The sequence below is a fragment of the Panthera tigris genome, chromosome E1 (genome assembly GCF_018350195.1).
Source record: "Panthera tigris isolate Pti1 chromosome E1, P.tigris_Pti1_mat1.1, whole genome shotgun sequence".
Taxonomy (NCBI): domain Eukaryota; kingdom Metazoa; phylum Chordata; class Mammalia; order Carnivora; family Felidae; genus Panthera; species Panthera tigris.
Window position 1 is genome coordinate 42387909 of NC_056673.1, and position 18663 is coordinate 42406571.

An 18663-nucleotide genomic window follows, 5' to 3' on the forward strand; every position below is an offset into this window, starting at 1 on the left:
CCATGTACAAAACGGGCATTGTTAACTACTCACCTCACCTTAATTTAGGAGGATTAAAGTAATTACTATTTTTAAGGCACTTTGGGGGCCCCTGGGTTGAGGGTCAGACTCTTGGCTTCCGCTTAGTTCACGATCTCACAGTTCACAGGAGTGGCCCCATCACACAGTCAGGCTCTGTGCAGACAGTATGAGCCTGCTTGAGATTCTGTCTCTCCCCTTCTCTCTCTGCCTCTCCCCTGCCCGTGCTTGTGCACTCTCTCTCTCTCAAAATAAATAAATAAATTTTAAAGCACTTGAATATCATGGTAGAAGAGCTACCTATGTATTTATAAAATAGAGTAATTAAATATATCTGCATTCCTTTTCTGTGTCATCATTTTATAGGCATTCCTCTGATAAACACCATATATAACTGGTAGATACTGCAGTGCTGCAGTAGATATTACGTAAGTCCTAGTACATATGTGTGAGTATGTGTGTCTGTAGAGTAACTCCTAAAAATGAGATTGCCAGGTGGAAAGATGTACATCTGTAATTGTGCTAGGGAGGGCCAAATTGCCTTACATGGGAGGCTGGTACAGCCCCAATGCAAGGAAGCTTGGCACTATCTAGCAAAATTGATCTTTGCCAGTCTGTTAAATGAAAAATGGCATTTCAGTGTAGATTTCATTTGCATTTCCCTTATTTTAAGTGAGATTGAGCATATTGGAATGCTCTTTGTATTTATTTTCCTATGAATGTTCCCTTCCCCATTTTCAATTGGGTGGTTGTTCTTTTCTAGATCTATTTATGCAAGTGTTTTAGATATTGGGAGGTCCTTGTTCTATGATGAGCTGAATTTTTTTTTTTTTCACTTTAAGCACTTTCCTTCAGGAATCGAAAAATGCTGAGAAAGAAGATTTTGAAGTACTATCTCAAAATATTTTCTGCCAGATAGTAAAAGGTACCTTTTTCTGGTCACTGACTTTGCATTAAATGCATGTTTAATATTCAAAACCTCACTCTGGGGGTGGCTGGGTGGCTCAGTGGGACTCTTGATTTGGGCTCAGGTCATGATCCCACAATTTGGGAGATCGAGCCCCATGTCAGGCTCTGTGCTGACAGCATGGAGCCTGCTTGGGATTTTCTATCTCCCTCTCTCTGTCCCTCCTCTGCTCACGTGTGTACACTTTCTCTCTCTCTCTGTCTCAAAATAATAAACTTAAAAAAAATTAAAACCTCATTTTCTGTTAGATAATGTTATCTTCCTTTTAGAAATGAAAAAGCTAAAGATCAGAGAGATTCAGTCATTCAATTCGTGCAACAAATATTTAGTAAGCACCCACCAGGTTCTTCATTTTGGGCAAAGAGCAGTGAGGGAAACAGGAAAGGCCCTTCACTTTATTGTCTTGCATTCTGGCTGGGGAAATATAGACAACAAACCGGTAAACAGATAAGATACTTTCTGAGAGTGTTAAGTGCTGTGAACAAAATAAGACAAAGTGGCACACCCGGCAAGGAATGGGGGAGCTGCTGTTAGGTTGGATGGTCTCCGCAGTCCCATATGAAAAAGTGAGATTCAATCTGATGCCTAGAAGGAAAAAGAAGAAATGGGAAATGGAGCTGTTAGTGCAAAGGCCCTAAGGCAGCAACAAGTTTGGCTCATTCAAGACACTGGGAAGTTTGGGGGGGCCTGGGTGGCTCAGTGGGTTAAGCAGCTGACCTTGGCTCAGGTCACGATCTCCCGATTCACAGGTTCGAGCCCTGCGTCGGGCTCTGTGCTGACAGCTCGGAGCCTGGAGCCTGCTGGGAATTCTGTGTCTCCCTCTCTCTCTGCCCCTCCCCTGCTCACGCTTAGTCTCTCTCTGTCTCTCACAAAAATAAACATTAAGAAAAAATTTTTTTAAAAGACACAGGTAAGTTTGGTCAGGGGAGCAAAGAGGGAAAGCCGCTGGGTGGGTTTGAAAGGGAGGGTAGTTTGACTGGTGTTATTTGTCAGTCAGGATAAGCTAGGTTCGCAATTCTGAAATTGGTTCGCTTTGGTTTCAGCCCCCTATTTTCTTTTTTAAAAATTGAGGATTCCAAATAGCTTTTTTTATGCATTTATCAGTTGTCTGTTGCTGTGTCACCCCAAAATATGACTTAAAACAACACAGGCACTGATTTTCTCTGGGTTGTCTGTGGGCCTGGAACCTGGGAGCAGCTTGGTTGGGCTTTTCTGACTTGGGATCGCTTGTGGGGTTGCAGTCATCGAAAGCTTAGCTAAGGCTGAAGAATCCATCTTGTGAGATGGCTCCATCACAGTAGGGGGTGCTGCTGTTCGCAGGAAGCCTCCATTCCTCTGTCTCCACAAGAGCCTCTCCACAGCATACTTGAGTGTTCTCAGGCCATGATTGCTGGCTTCCCTCACAGCAGGTGATCTAAGAAACAGCAATGTGGATGTTGAAATACTTTTTATGACCCCGTCTCAGAAGTTGCACATCATTATTTCCTCTAATGGTAACTCACCCTGTTTGATGTGGTCACGACTACCAGGAATTGAATATCCTTACAGGCCATCTGGGGAGACTGGCCACCACAATGTTGTAGAGGCCGTTTTTAGGCAACAGGCTTGAACGATGGAAACTTGAGTAAGGTAGAAGAGCCCAGGGTGACCCCAGCGCTCTGGCTGAATACAGAGAGGCCCAGCAGGCTACCCACCTCAAAATATCCATAGGCCCTAACTAACCAATGGGCTATTTACAAGCAGGCACAGTTACCAAAAAAGGGAAAATTCCACAGGTCTTCATACCTCTTCACCTTCTCTCTTTAAAAACCGCCTCCAGCCACTGCCTCGTTACCAACAGCCTCTCCTCTGCTGTCTTGCCCACCGCTCCCTTGTAGTGTATTTAATAAATTGTCTCCTTTGTTCTGCCTAGGGTGAATCCTTCCACTGCCTGTGCCCCCCGGCCCTCACCCTATCAGAATGCCCCACATTTGGGGGCCCCTATCCAATTGAGAGAGACACCACACATGGGGGTATTTTTCAATTTAAATTTATAAATCGGGGTGGTTCAGTCAGCTAAGTGTCCCACTTCAACTCAGTTCATGATCTCGTAGTTTGTCAGTTGCGAGCCCCGTGTCCTGTCAGCCTCTCCACTATCAGCTCAGAGCCCGCTTTGGATCCCTGTCTCCCTCACTCTTTGCCCTTCCCAGCCTGTGCTCTCTCACTGTCTCTCTGTCTCTGTCTCTGTCTCTCTCTCTCAAAAATAAATAAACATTAAAAATTTTAATTTATACATAGAAAGATTTTATATATTTGAATATATATTTAGAAAATAAAATCTGTGATATTTACCACATTAGAAATTAAAGTTTAAAAATGTTGTTGATTGGGGCACCTGGGTGGCTCAGCGGGTTCAACTTCAGCTCAGGTCATGATCTCACGGTTCCCCAGTTCAAGCTCCGCGTTGGGCTCTGTGCTAACAGCTCAGGGCCTGGATTCTGTTTCAGATTGTGTGGATCTGACCTTATCTCTGACCCTCCCCCACTCACACTCTAGTTCTCTCTCAAAAAAAATTTAAAAAATTTAAAATTAAAAAAATAAAAATACTGTTCATTTAGGGGCATCTGGGTGGCTCAGTCAGTTAAGTGTCCAACTCTAGATTTCAGCTCAGGTCATGATCTCATGGTTTGGGAGTTCGAGCTCTGCGTTGGGCTTATGCTGGCAGTGTGGAGCCTGCTTGGAATTCATTCTCTCTCTCTCTGTCTCTCCCTCCCTCCCTCCCTGTCTCCTCCTCTCCACTCCTCACGTTCTCTCTCTTTCTCTCAGTAAGGAAAAACTTTAAAAATATATTGTTCGTTTAAGAATAAGTCCATTATGTGTTAACTTAAATAATGCACTTTTAATGAAAAAATATTTTCCAAAACAAAAATAATTAGAAGAATGGCATTGTTTCTAATATTTTAAACAGAAGAGTGTTAGATTCTTACTTTTGCTTCTGCATACTCCACTAAACATTCATGAGAGAATGAAAATGAAAAATGGAAAATAATGTTTCTGTGTTATTACCAAAATAGTTTTGACTTCATGGAACCTTCTGAAAGGACTGTGCTACACTTTGGGAACCTTGGACTTGATTATGATATAGTAACAAATGACACCAAAATCTCAGTAGCTTAAAATAATAAAGATTTATTTCTTGCTTATGCTACAAATCTATTTGGGGTTGCCCCTGGTTCTGTTCCCTGTCATCTTTACTCAAGAACTCAAGCTGACAGGTCAGCTTCTAGCTAGGACATTGCCTGACATTGTGATGGGATAAAAGAACTTGGTAAATGATCCTGTCTCTTAAAACTTGTGCTTGAGGGGCGCCTGGGTGGCTCAGTCGGTTAAGCGGCCGACTTCGGCTCAGGTCATGATCTCACGGTCCGTGAGTTCAAGCCCCGCGTCGGGCTCTGTGCTGACAGCTCAGAGCCTGGAGCCCGTTTCAGATTCTGTGTCTCCCTCTCTCTGACCCTCCCCTGTTCATGCTCTGTCTCCCTGTCTCAAAAATAAATAAAAACATTAAAAAAAAAATTGTAAAACTTGTGCTTGAAAGTGATGTCATTTTTTTTCTTTTTTCATCAGCCAAAGCGAGTCACATGGCCAAGCTTTATAGTTCATCAGAGCTGTTATGTATAGTCTAGTGTAGGGAGGGGCCCCACTGGAAGGGATAAAAGTGTGTATATATATGTATATATATATATATATATGTATATATGTGTGTGTGTGTGTGTGTGTGTGTGTGTATACACACACACACACACACACGTATGTATAAATAATATAGTGCTTAGAGAATGGATAATTTGGGGTGGATGTTGGAAGGTACTCGAGTAAAAGTAGTGTTGGGGTGCCTGGCTGGCTTAGTCAGTAGAGCATGCAACTCTTGATCCAGAATCATGAGTTTGAGCCCCACATTGGGGATAGAGTTTACTTAAAAAAAAAAAAAAAAAAAAGAAGAAGAAGTAGAAGTTGTGTTAAAAATTGACACAGTGCTTCGGGCAAGAAGGTATGGTGGCTTGAACTAAAATGGTAGAGGTGGTCTGGTGCAAGATGTACTTTGGAGTTGGTAGAATTTGTTTCTAGAGTGGGAGTGGGGATAAGCTGAAGTAGGATAACCTCCAGGTTTTTGTCTTGAACAACTGAGTGGATTATGTGACATTTACTGAGATGGAGAAGAGTACCTGGGGTTTTTTGAAGGGTGGGACAGTGAAAGAAATGTTCTGTTTTGAATGTGTTGAGCCGGAGGTGTCCATGAGACATACAAGCAGAAATGTCCAGTATCCACTTGAATATAGAAGTCTGGAGATCAAGGGAGAGATCCGAACCAGATGTAGAAGTTCTGCAGGCATTAGCACAGAACTGATTGTAAAGCCATGGAGTTGAATGAGGTCTCCTGGGAAGAAAGTGCTAATATGGAAGAGAATAGGACTAAGGGCTAAAGCCTTGGCATGCTGCAACATTATAGGTGGAACAATGGCTTCAGGTTCAGCAAAGGAGATTGTGGAGCCATTAAGGGAAGGTGCAGGCTGGTAGAAATAGGAGCAAAATGAAGAAACTGGCTCAGGAAGGAGGGAATAGTCTCCTTTAATGTTCTAGAAGTTGGATCAGTTGAGTACAGCAAAGTGACCATAGGATTTGGGAACGTGGAAGTTACAGTTGACCTAGACAAGTACAGGTTTAGTGGAGAGGTGAGGATCACACTAATCACATGAGTTGAACAAATGAGGAGACACCTCTTTTGAGAATTTTTTTTGTTGGGTGGGTAAGTGGAGAAAAGGGAGGGAAAGAAAGATGTGAAGATGAAATGATGTGTATGTGAAATTTTTTTGTACATGCTCCGTGATAGGCCTATTTTGTTATTATCGAACTCCTAGGAATTTCAAACCAGCTCAGTGTGAAGAATCATGAAAACTAGGCTACCACTAGTCCTCAACTTCCTGTCTGTTAAGGCGCAGAGTATCTCCACCCAATGAAAAGCCAAGAAATGAAGGGAAGGGACGGAAGGAGAACGCCGGCCGGAATAGGAAGGGAGAAGGGAGGTTTTGCTGAGATTAACGTTGACCTCGCAGGGCCACCGTAGGGCAGACCCTCGCAGCTATTACGCTGTATTAGGGGCGGGGCCGACAGGAAATTTAAACCCGAGCCGCGGCCCAGGGCGCCTGGAGACTGGTCGTGTACTTGCGGAGAGGCCACGGCCACTCGGTCGTTTGAAAAAGCTCATGGAGCCCGCGAATACACTACGGAGACCTTGAGGAGGGAGCCAGGAAAGGGTACGGATGCCGGGAAGGGGAAGATGGGGTAAGAAGGAAGGTGGAAGGAAGGGGTTAAACGAGTGTAGAGAGGATAAGAGATCGGGAAGGTGCACAGGAATTGGGGAGCTGATAGGGGCAGAAGCTGAGGAGCGTAGAGGGGCCGAGAAGAAGGGCTTACTGGCGTTGAGGAGGTAGAGGTCTAAAGGTGGCAAGGGACTGAGGGGACAAGAGCCTGGAGGGAAGCACGGGGATTGAAATACAAAAGGGGTGGCCAAGAGGCCATGGGAGTGAAGGCGCAGAGTTCTAGAGGGGGCGGCGGGATTGAAGGACAAGAGGCACGGGAGGTGAGATGAGATATGGATTGTGATGGAGTTCAGTCTTCCTTTCCCCACCCCACCCCCCTCCCCGGGAGCCGCGCTGGGGGGTTTGCAGGAATTGGGAGGCCGGGGGTGGGGGGTGGGGGAGAGGGTAGTAGAAGGTCGAAGGCTAATGAAGGTGGTTCTGATGCTGTTTTGTCCTTTCTCAGGTGACGGCAAATTCTCAGAGCTGCAGAGCTCTATGGCTGAGAGTAGGCTCCAGGCTCCTATCGTAGGTAGGTAACAGGTCAGAACTAGGGATGCGAGGTCGAAGTTGGTACTCCTGCACCAAGTCTTTTGGGATGAAAATCATGGTCGAGAATTGTTAGCGCTATTGAGGTTTCCTAATTACTTAGTGGCTTTGAGTGTGTGTATTTGGAGGGATGGCATGAATCACTTAGGAATTCATGGTAAAGGTCAAATAAGAGCTTTCAGTCTGATATTACTAACAAGAGTAGCAGATGGAGAGTCAGGATAGAGTACCTTATTAAGCTCATATTCATGGTTATTTTTACCATAAACCCACCGAAATAGACAAGTTTTGCAGCCATACTCACTTCCGTCACTTCCCTCCCCTCCCCTAGTTCCTTCTAGTTTTAGTTCTGGATTGTTAGAGATACAAGCTTTGGTTGCCTTTGAAACAGCAATACACTTAACTAAGTTATTTACTCTTTGTTTGCTGGAGGACTTGCTCCAAGAGTGTTTTCAAAAGGGGGCTTTATGTGATAAACTTTCTGAAGCTTGTATGCCTGAGAATATCTTGATTTCTTCTTTGTGTTAAATTCTTGAGTCAAAGTTTTTTTCCTTCAGTATTTTCTTCCTGCAAAAAGTAGATGTTGTTGGGGTGCCCAGGTGGCTCAGCAGGTTAAGCACCCTACTTCAGCTCATGTCATGATCTCACCATTTGTGAGTTCCAGCCCCACATGGGGCTCTCTGCTGCCAGCGCACAGCCTCTTTCAGATCTTTTCTCCCCCCCTCTCTCTCTCTCTGCCCCACTTGCACGCATTCTCTCTCTCTCTCAAAAAAAAAAAAAAGGTGTTGTTGATAATTGATGTAGGTCTGATTCTTGTTTCTTTGTAAGTGATCTGCTTTTTTCTTTTTTTTTTTTAATGTTTATTTTTTATTTTTGAGAGAGAGAATCCCAAGCAGGCTCTGCATTGTCAGCACAGAGCCCAACGTGGGACTTGAACTCATGAACCCGAGATCATGACCTAAGCCAAGATCAAGAGTCAGATGCTTAACCACCTGAGCCACCCAGGTGCCCCCTTGGCCTACTTTTTTTCATTAGAAGATTTTAGATGATTATCTTCATAATTGTTCTTAAAATTCACTGTAATATGACTATGAAATTTGAAGGGTTTTAAAAAATTTTTATTATAGTTTTATGGTTTCATAATTTTAAGAGGCTAGGTCTATGTCTATGTCTCTGCCTCTCACACACCCGCCCCCGCCTCCTGTTTCCTACTCTCTAGAGTGCCATTGTTTACAGCTCTTATAGCTATTTCTTCTAATATTTACCTACTTATTTCTAAATAGCATGCCCATACTGCCTTTGTTTTCTTTTTTAATATTTAAAAAATTTTTTTTCTTAATCTTTATTTATTTTTGAGAGAGAGACAGAGCGTGAGCAGGGGAGAAACAGAGAGAGAGGGAGACACGGAATCCAAAGCAGGCTCCAGGCTCCAAGCTGTCAGCGCAGAGCCTGATGTGGGGCTCGAACCCACGAACTGTAAGAGCATGACCTGAGCCAAAGTCAGACGCTTAACCGACTGAGCCATCCACGCGCCCTTTAAGATTTTATTTTTAAGTAATCTCTACACACAACATGGGGCTTGAACTCACAACCCCAAAATCAAGAGTTGAATGCTCTTCCAACCCAACCAGCCAGGTGCCCCTGCTTTTGTTGTTTTTAACTTAAATTATATCTGTTGACTTCCTAGTATGGAAAATAAAGATTTTTTTTCTGTCTCCCCACTTAGCACACACAAACACACACATTTTCCTCCTTTCCTCCTCCTAGTGCATATGTAGTCATCTTTGGTCATTTATTTATTTGCAGTATCGTGATTATGGTTATTCACAGATGACCCATGTAGTAAACTAGGAAATATGCTTCATTTTCTGTTTTGTTTTTTTTTAATGTATGTTTATTTTTGAGAGAGAGACAGAACAGGGGAGAGACAGAGAGAGAGGAGAGAGACACAGAATCCAGAGCAGGCTGGTTCCAGGCTCTGAGCAGTCAGCACAGAGCCTGACGTGGGGCCTCGAACCCACGAACCGTGAGATTATGACCTGAGCCGAAGTTGGACGCTTGACTGAGCCCCAATATGCTTCATTTTCTTTTTTTTTTTTTTTAATTTTTTTAACGTTTATTTATTTTTGAGACAGAGAGAGACAGAGCATGAACGGGGGAGGGGCAGAGAGAGAGGGAGACACAGAATCGGAAGCAGGCTCCAGGCTCTGAGCCATCAGCCCAGGGCCCGACGCGGGGCTCGAACTCACGGACCGCGAGATCGTGACCTGAGCTGAAGTCAGACGCATAACCGACTGAGCCACCCAGGCACCCCAATATGCTTCATTTTCTATGTATGATCCCTAATTCATGTTCAGACTCTTACCAGAAGTATAAGCCTTCCCTCAGTATTTTCACGCTCATCTGAGAATCCATCAGTTTCTTCTTTGTCTGGAGAACATACCTTCTGAAACCATTTATCTTAGTACTCTGGTCCAGCTGAGCGCTAGGCTTGTTGCACTGATTTCATTCTAGAAACTCCCTTCATTGTTCTGGGGATTTCCCTTTGTTTTTCCTGTGTAGGATCCCCTCTATCATAAATTCCTGTGTTTTTCTCTCTACATTTACTTCCTCATCTTGATAGAGTACCCCTTCTAGTATAGCTTCCTGAGAAAGGGTACTAGACAAATTTTTCAAGACCTGCAAGTCTTACAGTTCTTTATGTTAACTTATATTTGAATGATAGTTCAGCTGGTTAAATAGTTCTAGGCTGCAAATAATTTTTTCCCCAGAATTTTGAAGACATATTCCACTTTTTTCTTTTAAGTGTACAATCTTTTTGTTTTGTTTAATTTTTTCTTTTGGAGGGGGAGGGGCAGAGGAAGAGGGAGAGAGAGAATCTTTTTTTTTTTTTTTTTTAACGTTTTTTATTTATTTTTGAGAGAGACAGAGTGAGCAGGGGATGGGCAGAGAGAAGGAGACACAGAATCGGGAGCAGCTCCAGGCTCTGAGCTGTCAGCACAGAGCCCAAGTGGGGTTTGAACTCACAAACTGTGAGATCATGACCTGAGCCGAAGTCGGACGTGGACGTTTAACTGACTGAGCCACCTAGGCGCCCCGTGGAGGGAATCTTAAGCAGGCTCCACACCCAGCTTGGAGCCCAACTCGAGGCTCAGTCTCATGACCATGAGATCATGACCTCATCCAAAATCAGAGTCAGACACTTCACTGACTGAGCCACCCAGGTGCCCTGTTGTAATTTTTAATTCCAGTATAATTTACATGCAGTATTCTGTTGTTTCGTATGTACAATATAGTGATTCAGCCACGTTCCACTTGTAGTTTGTAGTGTGGGGTGAAGTCTGATTCTGTGAATATTTCTACCTTCCTCCTGACACAACAAAGGCCTAAACCGGTCTGTCTCTGAACCATCCCTGTCCCCGTCTATAGCATTATTGCCATCTAGCAGCAGTATGATTATTGTGTGTCTTTTTTACTTCCAAATTAGTCATTATTATCATTATTGTTTTATACAGTGATTGTTTAGAGTTATACATATTTTTGGCAAATTTTTGGCATTTCAGTCCTTCCTTGTGGGTCTAGCTTCCTTCATCCCAAAGTACACCTCTGCAAAGTCCTTCAGTAAGAAGTGGTTGGGGAATAAATGGATTTTCTTTGTTTGAAAAATGTCTTTATTTCGCCCTCATTCTTGAATAATTGCCCAGTCAGATATAAATTCTAAGTTGACATTTATTTTCTCCCAGCATTTTAAATACTTATTTTAGTGAAATAAAACATTTAATAATTTAATTATTTTATGGTCTACAGTGACCCTAAAAGCTTCTATTCGAAGCTGTTGGGGATCTAATTTTGCTCTTTATTTCTGCTGATTCTTACCCACAGTGGTTTGTTTCCTTCATGTGTTTTATAATGTTGGAGGGTGAGTTAATGTTTGATGATGCTTTATATGAGGAAATTTTGGGAACCCTGAGCTAAGCTGTGCCTCTAGAATTGATTTGCATTTAGTTACTTGAAAGTATGCCAAAGGTGTTAGGAGCTGGGATTACTTTTTATGTTAATTTCTCTGTTTGATGGTGATGGTAGTGGATTCTTAGACCACCTAAGTAATGTGAATTTGAATTCCAAATTCTTGGGAGGCCTATGGTTATGAATTCTCAGAGAAGACATTTTTCTTGCAGAGCCAGGCTAAGAAAGTATTCCTTTTAAAAGGTCTCTTGGTGGATGGATTATTTTCTGATTTACCTTTTCTCCTAGATTCATGTGGAATTTCTCAATTCTGACTCCTCACTCTAGGCAGGTGCAAGACCTTATCTCCTGATCTCCTGGGCGTGTCAGGCTCATCAGTCCCAAACCCTTTGCTTTTAAGCCCACAAACTCCCTCAGGGCAGTCAGCATTGGCTTTCCCCACTGTGGTTTTCAGTTTTCTCATTATTTGGGGGCATTTGTGGAATCTTACTTATTGATTTTGTGAACTTAGCAGTTAGGTGGGATTTGTATTTATATTTTAACTGGTATTTTTAGATATTTTGTATTAGAAAGGCTTTTTTTTGTTTTGTTTTTAATGTTTATCTATTTCAACAGAGAGAAAGAGAGCATGTGGCGAGGAGGGGCAGAAAGAAAATCCCAAGCAGGCTGCACACTCACTGTCAATACAGAGCCAAACTCAGGGCTCGATCTCAGGAACTGTGAGATCATAACCTAAGTGGAAATCAAGTCACACTTAACCCACTGAACCCCTGTATTAGGAAGGCTTTTAAATTACTGGTCTCCAGTATTACCTGAAATGAAGCCAAAATCCTGTGTTTTGTGGGGTTTTGTTTTGTTTTGTTTTGTTTTTTCCTCTTTCTCCTTAATGTCCTGAAATTTCTTGACAGTGTGCCCTGATGGGGGACTTTTTTCATTCATGGAGCTGGTACTCGGTGGAAACTTTCATTCTGGAAACTCCTTTTCGTTCTGCAACATTTCTTTCTTTCTTTCTTTCTTTCTTTTTTCATATTATACATTTCTAAAAAGTTTTTCTTTTCTTTTTTTTAAATGTTTATTTATTTTTGACAGAGAGAGAGAGAGACAGAGCATGAGTGGGGGAGGGGCAGAGAGAGAGGGAGACACAGAATCTGAAGCAGGCTCCAGGCTCTGAGCTGTCATCACAGAGCCCCGATGCGGGACTCGAACTCACAGACCACGAGATCATGACCTGAGCCGGAGTTCGATGCTCAACCAACTGAGCCACCCAGGTGCCCCAAAAGTTTTTCTTGTGTTTCCTTTTTTATACTTGTCTATGTGTTTATGGAACGCAATGTATTCCTTTATCTCTCTGAGGATATATAGGGTATTGTTTTTAGGTTTCTTCTGCTTTCCTGTATTGTCTCTATTTCCTCTAAGCCTTTTTTCTGTTTGGTAGTTAGATTTCTTGTTAGAAGCTTTCTTTAAATATCTGATCTTTGATTACCCATTCATATTTAAAAGTGAGGCAATGAGATGCCAATTGGAAGGGGGTTATCAGTTGGTAGATTTCATTGTAGGTAATCATGCTGGAACCTGGCAATTTTAGGAGGGGGGAGGTGTCTTTTTTTTTTTTTTTTTTTTTTAAGTTTATTTTTGAGAGCGTTAGAGAGTACACAAGCAGAGGAGGTGTAGAGAGAAAGAGGGGGGACACAGAATCCGAAGTAGGCTCCAGGCTCTGAGCTGTCAGCACAGAGCCCCATGTGGGGGGAGCTCAAACTCACGAACCATGAGATCATGACCTGAGCGAAGTCAGACGTGTAACTAACTGAGCCAGCCACGTGCCCCTGTCCTTTTTTTTTTTTTTTTTTTTTTTTAATGTTTACTTATTTATTTTGAGAGAGAGAGAGTGTGCCAGCATGGGGAGGGGCAGAGAGAGGATCCCAAGCAAGCTCCGCACTGTCAGCACAGAACCCAACTTCAGGGCTCAGTCTCACAAACCATGAGATCATGACCTGAGCCCAGATGCTTAACCGACTGAGCCACCCAGACACCCCTTGGGGGATATCCTGTATTTCAGGCTGCTATAACAAAACATGGTAGACTGCGTGGCTTCAACGCATTTATTTCTCATATTGCCAGAGGCTGGTAGTCCCAAGATCAAGATACCAGTAGATTTGTGTTCTTGGTAAGGGCTCGCTTCTAGCCTTGCACATGACTACCATCTCACTATGTGGTTCACATGACCTCTTCTTTGTGCCCTCATGGATGGAGAGAGAGAGCGCGCGCTCTGGTCTCTCTTCTTGTAAGGACACCAGTCCCCTTAGGGGAGCTACACCTCACGATCTCACCTAAACCTAACTACCTTCCAAGGGGGTCACTTCCTACTACTATCACATTGCGGGTTATAAGTGTGGTTGTCCGCATTCTGGGAGTTCATTAGGGGATGAGGTCTACAGGTCTCACCGTTCATTATGTGGACATCCTCTTAATCTTCTGTGTTTTCACTGGGACTTTATCCCTGCTCTCACCTGTGCTCAGTTGCCTCTAGTCCAGGGATTTTTCATTCTCAGCATTATTGACGTTTAGGATGAGATAATTCTGTTTGCAGGGGGTTGTCCTGTGCCTTATACAATGTTAAACAGCATTCCTGGCTTCTATCGGCTAGAAGCATACCCCCTAACAACCAAAAATATTTCCAGACATTGTCAAATTTCCCCTGGGGGCAAAATCTCCTTCAGTGAAGAACCACTGCTGTAGATTTATTTATTTATTTATTTATTTATTTATTTATTTATTTATTTATTTATTTATTTATTTATTTATTTATAAGTGGATTCCTTGTTCAACGTGAGGCTTGAACTCACGACTCTGAGATCAAGAGTCACAAGCTCTACTGACAGCCATCTAGGCACCCCACCATTGCTGTAGTCTTCTGCCAGGGTAGGGGAAGGTTGTGGGTATCTAGCTGTTCCTTTGAAAAGCTTCCAGATAACCTCTTTTCAGCCCCCCATTTCACTCCAGCATTCTCTTCTGGTCCCTCCAGTTTCAGGGCCTTTCAGCTCCAGCTTGCTTCTCGTTGGCCTTAGATGCCACTTTCTCTGGTCTCCTGCCTGTTTTCCACTCATCCATCTGCTTTCCAGCTTCCACAGTTTAATGGCATCTCTTGTCTCTTGTCATCTTCTTGCCAGTGTCTTTGTCCATTTTTATTCCTTTTTTTTTTTTTTGTCATTTTTAGTAGGATTTAGGGAGAGAACAAAAGTTCTCATATTCCTCCATATTTATTCAGAAGCCTAGACCGTTGCTTCTTCAAATGTTTTCTTCTCTCCATTCTTTTTTTCTTTCCCTTTGCAGCCCCTCTGTGATGTTGCTTACACTTCTATTTCTGTCCTCTCCATTTCTTAATTTTTCAGTTGTCTATTTCTTTATCTCCTCTCGATACTTTCTGGAAGGGTCCCTCCACCTGAGCTAGTAGGTCACACTGTGTTACAAGAATTAACTCCCATCTATTTAGAGTTTGGTTTTTTCCCTGTTCATTCTTCACTTTGAAGAAAGTTCAGACTTAGACAGAAATTTCAAAAACACGGGGTTCCTGTATACTCCTAGCCCAGCTTCTCCCAAATACTTACGTCTTATGTAACCATAGTACAATTTGAAAACTCAGGAAATTATAATATTGATAAAATATTAGTTAATCTACAAATCTTATTCAGATTCTACTAGTTGTTTCCCGGCATCTTTTTTTCTGGTTTATGATCCAATCCAGAATCACGCCCTGCTTTTAGTTGTCATATCTTCTTAGCCTCCCTTCTATTTGGGAGGAGGTCTTCTTTATTTGTTGTTCATGACCTTGGTACTTCAGAAGGACAGAATACCCCTCAATTTGAGTTTGTTCACTATGTCCCTGTGGTTGGATCTAGGTTGTGCATTTTTGACAAAGAAGTGATGTTGTGCCCTTTGTAGGATGTGGTGTCAGAAGGCACATGAGTGGCTAAGGCTCATCACTGGTCACGTTAACTTGATCATTTGATTAAAGTGGTGTCTGGAAGGTTTCTTCAAACATAAGTTACCATTTTACCTTTTAATAGTAAGTATCTTGAAACTATACAAGTACTGAGGTTTATTTATGTATTTATTTTTTTACTCTGATCATAAATGATCTTTACTGAAGCATGCCTATTCTTGTAGCTCAAAACAAATATTTTAAAAGAATGATATACCTAATAAAAATTGACATGAGTGTTTTATTTAAAATTATTTTAGGGAAAAAAATAATAAAAAAAATAAAATAAAATTATTATAGGGGCACCCGGGTGGCTCAGTAGGTTCAGCAGCCGACTTTGGCTCAGGTCATGATCTCGCAGTTCATGCGTTCCAGCCCCGTGTCAGGCTCAGAGCCTGGAGCCTGCTTCAGATTCTGTGCTTCTGTCTCTCTCTGCCCCTTCCCTGCTCACCTCTGTCTCTCTCTCTCACAAAAATAAATTTAAAAACATTAAAAATTTTTTTCATAAATAAAATTATGTTAAAAACAAATAGACATTTAGAAGATATTTGTCATTTTAGAAAACACAGGCAGTAAGAATTAAACTAACTTTCCAAACTCACTGCCAGAATTAAAATTGCGTATCACAGAAATGTTTAATAATAAATATTGACCAACAGATTATAGCACAAAAGTTGAATAAATAAAAGCCTTTCTGATTCTTTTACCAAAAAATCATGAACTATTGAATTAACAATAGAAAGTTCACATTAACTTCAGAAAAAAAGGGCATCTACGCAGAGCAGTCAAGGTGATCTGTAAAATGCAGTGTTGTGTTTACACTGTGTATGATCAAGTGAATGCAATGAATTACTCTGGAGGCCTTTTTTTTTTTTTTTTTTAGTATTTATTTTTGAGAGATTGCGACACACAGCGAGACAGAGTGTAAGCCGGGAAAGGGCAGAGAGAGAGAGGGAGACACAGAGTCTGAAACAGGCTCCAGGCTCCTCACTGTCAGTGCAGAGTCTGACATTGGGCTTGAACCCACGAACTGTGAGATCACCACCTGAGCCAAAGCCGGACGCTTAACAGACTGAGCCACCCAGGCGCCCCTCTATTATTTTTTTTAATGTTTATTTTAGAGAGAGAGAGTGTGCTAGTTTAGGAGGGGTGCAGAGAGAGAAGGAGGCAGAGGATCCGAAGTGGGCTCTGAGATGACAACAGAGAGCTTGAGGTGGGGCTCCAAGCTCCCGAGCCGTGAGATCATGACCTGAGCCAAAGTTGGACACTTAACCAACAAAGCCACCCAGGTGCCCCACAAATATCAAATTAAAAAAAAAATTTTTTTTAACATTTATTTATTTTTGAAAGATAGAGAGTGAGCAAGGAAGGGGGAGAGACAGAGGGAGACACAGAATCCGAAGCAGGCTCCAGGCTCTAAGCTGTCAGCATAGAGCCTGACACAGGGGCTCGAACCCACAGATCGCAAAATCATGACCAGAGCCGAAGTCGGACACTTAACTGACTGAGACACCCAGGCACCCCTAAAAATTGTTTAACGATAGTTTTTTATTGAGGTATGATTCATATTCTATATAATTCATCCATGTTGTTAAGTATTTAAATATCCCCTCAATACGATTATGTGACACAATTTACAATATTTGATTTACTGCATATGGACTGTCCAAAGGGGGTGGGTACTAATTATTATCACTCTTTCAGAAGTGAAGAAATAGAGATTCAGAGACACTAAGTGAGATTGTGATTTGCCTAGAGTTACACAGCTAGTAAGAAGCAGAGCAGGGACTCACAACAAGGTCTCTTCTGTGAAATGTCAAGGTGACTTTCCAGTATTTTCTGTCTTTGAACTAGGGCTTTCAGGAAGAGAGAGATTTAGGGGGCCAGAAGGTAAGTGCCTGAAGGTCAGGTGCCCGCTGAGGATGGGAGAGCAGGCTCTGGTTTTGGGGGAATAAGGCTGGAATGTAAGTCAACATCTCTTCCCTAAATAGTTCCCAGTCTGATGGGGAGTCCAGGGGTTCATCCTGAAGGAGTAAACAAGAATATGAAGCTGAAAAATACTAAGAGGAAAGATAATAAGTAATATGGAACTCAGAAGAAGAAAGACACTGAGGAGGTGCAAATGAGTCTGACTGGGCAGTAGCAAGGAGCGATGCAGGAATTTACGGAATCAAGGAGTTTTAGGAGATTTATAAAAATATCTGTTCCAAACCCCTCATTTATTTATTTTTTACTTTCTAATTTTTTTTTTTTACATTTATTCATTTTTGAGAGACAAAGCATAAGCGGGGGGGGGGGGGGGCAGAGAGAGAGGGAGACACAGAATCAGAAGTAGGCTCCAGGCTCCAGGCTCTCAGCACAGACCCCGATGCGGGCTCGAAATCGCAAACCGCGAGATCATGACCTGAGCTGAAGTCAGACGCTTAACCGACTGAGCCACCCAGGCGCCCCTATTTTTTACTTTCTAAACGGCCAAGTCAATGACCCAGTTTTTTCAAAGTTTATTTATATACCTCGAGAGAGAGGGAGAGAGAGAATCCCAGGCAGGCTCCACACTATCAGCATAGAGCCCAATGGGGGGCTCAAACTCACGAACTATGAAATCTTGACCTGAGCAGAGATCAAGAGTCAGATGCTTAACTGACTGAGCCACCCAGGCACCCCTATCTCTTCAAGCGTTAAGGTTTTTTTATGAAAGTTTTCAATCCTGCAACAAAGTCTAAAGACTTTTACGTTGAGCATTCATATACACACCATTTAAATTTTATCATTGACATTTTAATATATTTATTTTATCGTGATGGATTTCTTTTAATGTTTATTTTTGAGAGAGAGGGGAACAGATGATCCAAAGCAGGCTCTGCACTGACAGCATCGAACCTGTTGTGGTCTCAAGATCATGAGATCATGAGATCATGACCTGAGCTGAACCCGATGCTCAACCGACTGAGCCACCCAGGCGCCCCTATCATGATGGATTTCTATCCATTATATTTTTGATACATTTCAAGTGATTTGTAGACAGTACCTTTCTCTCTAAATAATATAGCATGCATTTCATTGATCAGAATTCCATATGTATTTATAGGTTTTTCTCTTTTATATACAAAGAAATGCACAAATCTCAAGATTATATTCACCGAAGGGTTGGGTTTTTTGTTTTTTGGATTTTTTCTTTTTTTAGCTTTATTGAGGTGTAACTTACCCACTATAAAATTCATTTGTTGTATGCTTTCAGTGATTTTTAGTTACTTTACAGAGTTGTACATCTAATACAATTTAATTTTAGAATATTTTCATTACCCCAAAAAGAACCTCATGCCCATTTTCAGTCACTTCTTATTCCCACCCTCGGTCTTAAGCAACCACTGATCCAATTTCTATTTCTGTATCTTTTCCTTTTCTGAACATTTCATATAAATGCAATCATATAATATGTGGTCTTTGTATCTGGCTTTTCTGACTTAGCATGTGTATGAGATTCATCCTGGTTGTAGCATTTGTCAGTGGCTCGGTTTTTTTTGTTTTTTTGTTTGTTTTTTTTATTGGCCCAATAATATTCCATTGAATGGATACACCACATTTTGCTTATTATTTTATTTACACTTGAATTATTTCCTATTGGCTGAATGAATAATGCTACTATGAACATTCTTATACATGTTTTTATCTGGACATACAGTTTCGTTTCTCCTGGGTTTATGCCCAAGAGTGGGATTGCAGGGTCGCATGTTAACTTTATGGTTAGCATTTTGAGAAGCTGCCAAACTATTTCCTCAAGTGGCTGCACCATTGTAGGTTCCTGCCATCCACGTACCAGGGTTCTGATCCCTTCACATCTGGGCTTCATG

General features: G+C 42.0%; 1 protein-coding gene across 1 annotated transcript in view; it reads left to right on the forward strand.

The window, feature by feature from the left end:
* Nucleotides 1–6115: 6115 nt before the first annotated feature.
* DBF4B (DBF4 zinc finger B) overlaps nucleotides 6116–18663 on the forward strand; it is a 33933-nt gene continuing 21385 nt past the window's right edge. Inside the window, 2 exon segments of the mRNA XM_042965865.1 lie at nucleotides 6116–6276; nucleotides 6785–6850. Coding sequence (XP_042821799.1) covers nucleotides 6817–6850 — 34 coding nt within the window. The 5' untranslated portion in view covers nucleotides 6116–6276; nucleotides 6785–6816.